General features: G+C 46.4%; 1 protein-coding gene across 1 annotated transcript; it reads right to left on the minus strand.

Moving 5' to 3' along the window:
* Positions 1-2,964: 2,964 nt before the first annotated feature.
* LOC112620024 (olfactory receptor 10AC1) lies at positions 2,965-4,097 on the minus strand. The gene has a single exon (XM_025378011.1). The coding sequence runs from the start codon at positions 4,001-4,003 to the stop codon at positions 3,023-3,025; it is 981 nt and encodes a 326-aa protein (XP_025233796.1). The 5' UTR covers positions 4,004-4,097; the 3' UTR covers positions 2,965-3,022.
* Between the last annotated feature and the right edge of the window lie 4,178 nt (positions 4,098-8,275).

Here is an 8,275-nt window from a genome sequence, read left to right on the forward strand (position 1 = left end):
GTTTCATTATTTTGGTCAGGCTGGTCTCGAACTCCTGACCTCAGGCGATCCACATACATATATATGTGTGTGTGTGTGTGTGTGTGTGTGTATATATATAAGTGGACACTACAAAACCTTGATTTTTTATATATGTGTATATATATATACACACACACACACACACATACACACACACACACACACACATATATACACACACACATACACACACATATACACACACATACACACACACACATATACACACACATACACACACACACACATCATATATCTGTTTTTTTGGGGGGGACAGGGTGTTACTATGTTGCGCAGGCCGGCCTTAAATCTTGGCCTCATGCAGTTACCTTATACAGCCTCCTGAGTAGCTGGAATTACAGGCATATGCCGTCATGCCTGGAAACACATCCTTTTTTTTTTTTTCTGAGATGGAGTCTTGCTCTATTACCTAGGCTGGAGTGCAATGGCATGATCTTGGCTCACTGCAACCTCCGACTCCTGGGTTTAAGCAATTCTCCTGCCTCAGCCTTCCAAATAGCTGGTATTACAGGCACCCACCACCACGCCCAGCTAATTTTTGTAGTTTTAGTAGAGATTGGTTTCATAATATTGGCTAGGCTGGTCTTGAACTCCTGATCTCATGATCTGCCTGCCTCGGACTCCCAAAGTGTTGGGATTACAGGCATGAGCCAACATGCCTGGCCAACATACACTTTTTAATAAACACAAGAATTAAATTTTTCTGCAATCAAACCCATGAGACTTTTTTTTTTTTTCTGTAACTCCTTTTGCCTTTGTGCTTAGATCATCTCTTCTCAATTCGGAGACAAGTTATATTTTTATTTTTAATATATATTTTCAAAATTTTAAAAATGGTTTTGTATTTTACATTTAAATGTTTGATGCACATGACATTTACTTTGATGCATATCTTAAGGTGAATGCTCAAGTTTATTCTAAGTCATGATTTTGTCCTTCCCACTTGGTTTGCGCTAATGTCTTCACCACATCCTGCCTCATTCCTTCTTTCCCTTCTGCATCCCAGACACATCCGGCTAAGGACCTTGCATTCTCATCTGCGGACTTTTGCCACAATCCTTTACCAGCCCCATCATCTTTACTCTGTCTTCCAGTGCTATTGTCAGTTCACCTTCCTAGTGTATCACTCTGTTAGTATTATGCTTCTTTCCCCCAAACCAAGAGAAAGAAAGCCAAAATGCAATTCAAGGTCCCCTGCGTATCTTCCCAAAGTCACTGTCCATTAGTGTTACCATATCAGTTACCTGAGAAAAGCATCAGTCATTCTAATAGCAAGTTTATATGCTCATTACCTCTACAAAGCATCTTTCACGTCACGTCCCAAAAAAGTGGCTCCTTGTGGGAGAGAGTGTCTAGAAAAGCCTGTGGCCCAGACCTTCTATCATCTGACTTTCTGCATTCACAGACAGTAATTACCCGGAGTCAAATTAGTGAATAGGCCTTTCAGTTGACTTCCAGATGATTTAAGTCAAGGCAAATCAACCACTGTCTCCAAGTCATTTCAGATAACCTAGCCTCTTCCAGCAAACCTTCCCCATTAATGCCACCTGTGTCAATTCCCCATTTGACATTCCTCATGCATTCAGTTGGCACTAGATTATTGACACGTATTTCCTCTTGTACCCTTTTCAGTGATCCTGTGTATCCTTGCATGTTCCATCTTAAGAGATCAGAGAGCAGGAAGGAACCTTACAGATCTTGGAGTCTTGCCCTCATTTTACAGTTGAGGTCACAGGCTGGAGAGGCAAAGGAAGGAACGGCCCAAGGGCATGGACCTCAGCAACTCTCAAGTCTCCTGGAGTCTCCTTTCCTATACTCCCTTTCCTGCTAGCCTTCCTCTGGGCTCTGGCTGGGACCTCTTTTCTTGTCCCTGTATACAATTTCGCAGGTGATATTGCCCACCTTTAAGGTCTCAGCAGCCAACTCTAATTCCAAATCTATCCCCCTCTTTAATCTCTCTCCTGAGTTCTGGATGGGTGTGTCTGCCTCCTCAAGCAGCATCTTCACTGCTTTGTCTTAGCAGCATTTCAACTGGACATGCTCAAAACAGAACCCTACCACCACCCCTTTCTCCCCACTTGCTCCTGCTCCTGTATTCTCAGCAATGGCACCACCATCCACCAAATAACTTAGATTAGAAGTGATCCTTAACTCCTCTTTCTTCCTCACCCCCATTCCAATCAAGGGCCTGTAGTGTTCACTTCCAGCACATCTCTGGACTCTTTCCATGTGGCTTGATCCCCTGTGCTGACACTCTGGTCCAGGTTCCACCACCTCTCTCGGACTATGCCAACAGTTTCCTAAACAGGTCTTCACCTCTCCGGTCCATGGGCCACCCTGCAGCCTCAGTGACCATGCAATGGAGGCAGGCCATCACAGCCCTCCCTGAATACAGATTCCTCAGCTGTTTCCAAGGTCCCTCCCAACATGCCCCAGCCCCTGAGAAGCACTTTTGCTTGGAGCATTCTGCCTCCTTCTCTTCACCTGGTTAACCCCTACTTATCTTACAGTTCTCCGCGTAGCTGTCTTTCTCCCTAAAATACTTCCCCTGACTCCCCTCAGCCCTCAAAAAGGCTAGCAGGGGTAACGTGTCTTATGAGCCAGTCCACCCATCTCTGGTTTACTCCTCACATCTGGCCTTCTCACCTATGGGTCTAGGAGCCTCATGAGGCCAGGAGCTGTGCCATCTTTATCACCACCAGCCCCGCACCTTGCACGGGCTCCAGTACACAGGAAGAAACTCAGCAAGTATTTAGGGAGCCACTAAACCCAGGTCTCGGGCTCTAGGCCACAGTGTCTTGGCAATTCAAGGGAAGAGTGGAGGATGGGGCAACAGCTGGGAGGCTGTCCTTGTGACATTTCCGAACTCTTTCCTGAATGCAGTCCTTGAGTCCCGTTGGTGACTTTCCCCATGCAGACCCCTCATGATGGAGAAAACTACAGAGCGGAGCTGCCCCCTCTGCCTGGTCCGGGCCTGTATTCAGAGCTCGCCAAGATCCCCGCTTGGGGCTTGGCCTGGCCGCTGGCGCCCCAGCACCCTGCGCAGGGCGGCGGTGATCTCGCGGTTGCGCAGGCTGTAGATGAGCGGGTACAGCAGCGGCGTGACGTTGGTGTAGACCAGCGCCAGGGTGCGGTCCAGGCGCGGGGAGTAGCTGGCTCTGGGCCGCACGTACATGAAGGTGGCGCAGCCGTAGTGCAGGAAGGTGACTGTCAGATGCGAGGCGCAGGTGGAGGCGGCCTTGCCCCGGCCTTCAGGGCAGCGCAGGCGGCGCAGAGCAGCGGCGATGGCGCCGTAGGAGGCCAGGATGAGCACCGAGGGCAGCAGCAGCAGCATCAGGCAGGCGCCCAGCAGGGGCAGCTCGTCGGCGTAGCTCCGCGTGCAGGCCAGGTGCAGCAGCGCCGTGATGTCGCAGAAGAAGTGCACCAGCAGGCGGGAGCCACAGAAAGGCAGGTGGAAGACGGCCACCGTGAGCCCCACGGACACCGCCAGTCCCCCGAGGCAGCAGGCCAGAGCCAGTCGCGCGCACAGCCCGGGGGTCACCACTGCCGCGTAGCGCAGCGGGTGGCAGATGGCCACGTAGCGGTCATAGGCCATGGCGGCCAGCAGGAAGCACTCGGCCCCTCCCAGAGCCACAAACATCTGCATCTGAAAGGCGCAGCCCAGGAAGGAGATGGGGCTGCCCCTGCGGTGGCCCGGCGGCGTGCTCAGGTCGACCAGGGAGCGGGGCACGACCACCAGCGTGTAGCAGAGCTCGATGGCTGACAGCTGGCACAGGAAGAGCAGCATGGGCTGCCGGCTGGGCATCGAGGCCACGGCCACCAGGATGAGTAGGTTACCGCCCAGGGTGGCCAGGTGCACCCCCAGCAGCAAAAGGAAGAGCACAGGTCTCAGGTGCGGGAACTCGGAGAAGCCTTGAAGAAGAAAGCCGCAGGGCACGGTGGCATTGCTGGGGCTGTCCATGCACGAGCCCGCCCACAGGCACCTGCGGGAGAGAGTCACAGGAGGGGAGAGCTTGTTGGGTACGCATGCTCTGGCCCTGCGTGTGGAGGAGGAGTCGGGTGGAAGGTAGAGGCTGGACCAGGAATGGTGGCTGCAGAGAGGTCGCAACAGTTCGTGGGTCCATTCCCAGTCCACCACTCCCACTCCTTCTCACAAGGAAGTCTTAGTGACTTGTTCAGAAAAATAGTGCAGTTTTTGCTGCCTCCTGAACAAGAATTCCTATAGCTGCTTTCTCAACGTGCTCTTTCAAAAGAAGCCTGCATTTTAGCTCCTTTCCTTGCAGTCATCACTCCTGACCTCTACTTACAAAGAATTCATGTGCCTCTATAGTCCAGTTATTATTTTGTGGGTCCTATAGGGCTGTGAGTATTGTGTCTGCTGCAGCCTGAGACATTTCCTTCCCCATGGCAGGAAATGTCTTTAGTTTCCGCTTCTGTCTCCTCCCGCCTTCCCTATTCTGTCATTTCTCAGTTGCCTTCTGTGGTGTATCATAGAATCACAAAAACATAATGCAGGTGAGGGCCTTAGGGATCATCTCATGTAGCTTCATAATTTTAAGGAGGAAAATAAAGTTCGGGTTGGGGGGAAAGGGGATTGTTGAAGGACGGATTGCTCACAGGAAGTTAGGAACAGAATCTGCATTCTGAGGCTGAATCCAGAACTTTCTATGACCCAGGTCCTGAAAAAAGGTCACTCAGGTCAAGGCAATCCATATTTATTTAGTTTTAAGTAGAGACCCAGATCTGTGCCAGGCTCTGGGGCAGGCACTAAGGCAGCAGAACACACTTTGTGAGAAGACTTACCTTGGTGCATCAGGAACGACATGTCCCTAACATTTTTATTAATGCTTTGTCAACATGAGAAAAGGTGACGTGTATTTGTTCTAACTTGACTTTTAGTTAGCAGTACATTCCAAATTTGCCATCGGAACACAGTTTCATTCTAAGCATTATATGGTGACTCATTTGCAAGTAACATTTGGAAAACAGTGACAGTGTGCAGGTCAGCTGCATTTCTCATAATCTTCCGGGATGGAAGAACCAGGAGGTAGAAAGAGATTTGAGGTCATGCAAGCTGGAGGAGGAGGTTTAATTTTTCCAATAGATACTAATGAGCTATCTCTTTTATTAATTTTTAATTTTAAATGTAAGCTCAACTATTTGCTCTTAAAATCACTGCTAATCAATGTTGGAAGTGGAATTTCTTCATAGTTGTTATATCCTAGAGTAAAAGAGCAATAAAGCTGGGTCAAAGGGCAACAGGAAAATCAGATGAAAGAACTGGAAGGAATGCAAAGAGTTGGGCTTTTGCTATCTAATACTTTTTTTCTTTCTTTTTGAGACAAAAAAAAAAAAAAACAGTGTCAGACTGTTGCCCAGGCTGGAGTGCAATGGCACTATGATGGTTCACTGCAGCCTTGAACCCCGGGGCTAAAGAAATCCTCCCACTCCGGTCTCCTGAGTAGCTGGGACTACAGGCACACACCACCATACCGAGCTAACATGATGGGGTTTTGCCCTGTTATCCATACTGGTCTCAAACTACTGAGCTCAAGCAATCCATCTGCCTTGGCCTCCTAAAGTGCTGGGATTACAGATGTGAGCCACCATGCCCTGCAAAATACCTTTTTATGAGAGGAGAATTCTGAGGGTTTTTATTTCTCTGTGTCACCCTGTGCTCTTCCTCATGGTATCTGAGGGCAGGACTTTCAAATGGATGTTTTCCATTTGAAAGAAGTCATCTTCCACTAGAAAGAAGACTTTCTAAGGGAAGAGCAGGGTTGGGTTTTGGGTAGGTCTGAGGGAGGTGGATTCATTTCCCATCTGTTTTAGATCATTCACTTTTCAGTTTTTGGCCACCCTTCATGCTACTGAGCAAATGTAACAAACCTGTGTTACGTGCCTCCTCTTCGCCAATTGTTGTTTGCTATGAACACGAGAGAGAGGCCTGGCTGTCTTAGAGGATTCCTGAAGTGCCAAGACAGCTCTCTTCTCTCCGCCTCTGCTCTGTCTTCTACTTCTTCCTCTCCATCTCCTTAGAGAAGTGTGATGGGTGCAGGGGAGTGCATAAGAAAAGAAACAGAAGCATCGCAGTTCTTCCTCCATGTTCATACCACACAGAAATGTAGATGACAAGCAAGGCCCGTTGATGGCACCAATACCTAGCAGCTCAAGGTACATCATGTTTTAAAAAGACTCATGTGGAAGTTAAAACAAGTTGATCTCAGAAGTAAAAAGCAGAAAAGAGGATAGTAGAGGCTGGGAATGGTAGGGGGAAGGGGGCTAGGGACAGATCCTTTGTTAAAGGATACAAAATTACAGCTAGATAGAATTTCTTATGTTCTATAGCATTGGAGGATGACTGTGATCAACAATTTTATATAGTTTCAAATAGTTGGAAGGAGGATATTGAAGGTTTGCAATGCAAAGAAATGATACATGCTTGAGATGATGGATATACAATATCACTATACATTATACGTTTCAAAAAGTCACTAAGTTCTCCATAAATATGTGTAATTATTATTTGTTAGCTACACGGTAAAATTTTAAAAATCAAGGTGCTGTGAAGCAAGTCAAAGTGGCTAATTAAATGGAAAAGAGACTAAGGGGTGTTTTTGCTCTTAGAGTTTTTAGGAGGAATTGTCACAAATTCTAGGAATGTATGTTCAAGAATCTTTTCTCTGGGAGAGGGAGCGAGAACAGATACTTTCAAAGCTTCAGTGATTCAAATCCAACTCTACCCTTGCAGGAGAAGCCACAGAGAGAGAAGGAAACACCACAAGGCCTGCCTAAGCCACCTTCCTCCCCCAGGGAGAGGACAGATGTTCTCACTCTTCTGAGTGACGAATAACATCAGCCATAACAGCTAACATTTAAGAGAGTGCCAGGCAATGCTCACAAGGACTTTGCAAATTTAATTTACTTATTCTTAGTGACAGCGCAATAAGGTAAGTGGACTCTCTGCATACCCACATTATAGATGAGGAAATTGAGGCCTAAGGAAATGAAACATCATGTAGCTAATTAACGGTAGAGCCAGATTTATACCCAAGCAATCTAGTCCCCAATAGTCCATAGTCTTATCCATATATCGTTGCCCTTATTTATACTTTTTCCAAAACATCCTTCCCTCATGAGATATATCTTACCCTTTTTTTCATATCTCCCACCTTCTGCAGAAGAGAAATTACCCACAGTCTGTAGGCATTTCTGTCCTCAGATTTCCCTTTGTTGACATTTTTCTTGAGGACATGTAGATGTGAGCAGCAATGCAGATAATCTAAGATAGCAAATCTAAAAATAATTTCTCCTTAGCTTTGACATTCATTGCTGCTATTGTTATTGTTCCGGCAGACTCACTTTTTTAATTGGATAAGACTCCATGGAGCACCCACAGAGTCATGGCTGGCTGGTTGCCCAGGACATCTGGATGTGGCTGAGAGCCTCGCTGGGCTGGAGACGCAGATCTGGGATTTGATTTTTTGCTGTATAGAATAATTAAAATTATCTGCAATCATGATGTTTTTAATCGACCATTTCAACAGTTAGTGGAAGCACCCCTAATGGGTGGATGTGAGATGGGAGATGTGAGACCGGTCAGTCAGCCCCTTTCAGGTTTTGAGGATTCCATAGAATGCTGAACTGGAATGGAGCTTAAAGGTCAAACATTCTAGGCCTTCATGTGAGGTCCAGAGATGTCACTAATCAAACTTGGATCTCACCATGGTCTTTTAGCAGCAAAACTGGATTAGAGCCTGGTTCTCATACCTCTGGCTGAATGGTTCTATTTCTGTAAGAATTGTCTTCCAGAGTAGACCTGAGCTTACTGATCTGGTATTGTAGTTTACAAAAGCACCAAAGGAGAGGTCACAGCAGAATTTTATCATTGTCCTATAATATTTTAGGATAAAATTGTATCATTTCCCTGATCTTGTAAGAAGTTAAACTTAGAAGATTATGAATATGCCTGGATTTCTTAGCCTCATTTAATAACTCTTCATGGGCTTCGGGTCTATGAATTTACATAAGTTATTCTGGAACCCATTTTTATCCAGAGCTTCCTTTTAGGAATAACACACTATATATTCATTTATTTATTTTTTTATTTTGTTTAGCCTTAGTCCTTAGTGAAGTAAAAGGAGTCTCCATAGTTTATATTTCTACTTTGTTGTTTATAGTTTATATTTCTGCTTTGTTGTTTTCTGAATGCTTGATTTGGGGAAGGGGCAAG

Source organism: Theropithecus gelada, chromosome 3 (genome assembly GCF_003255815.1).
Source record: "Theropithecus gelada isolate Dixy chromosome 3, Tgel_1.0, whole genome shotgun sequence".
Classification (NCBI taxonomy): Eukaryota; Metazoa; Chordata; class Mammalia; order Primates; family Cercopithecidae; genus Theropithecus; species Theropithecus gelada.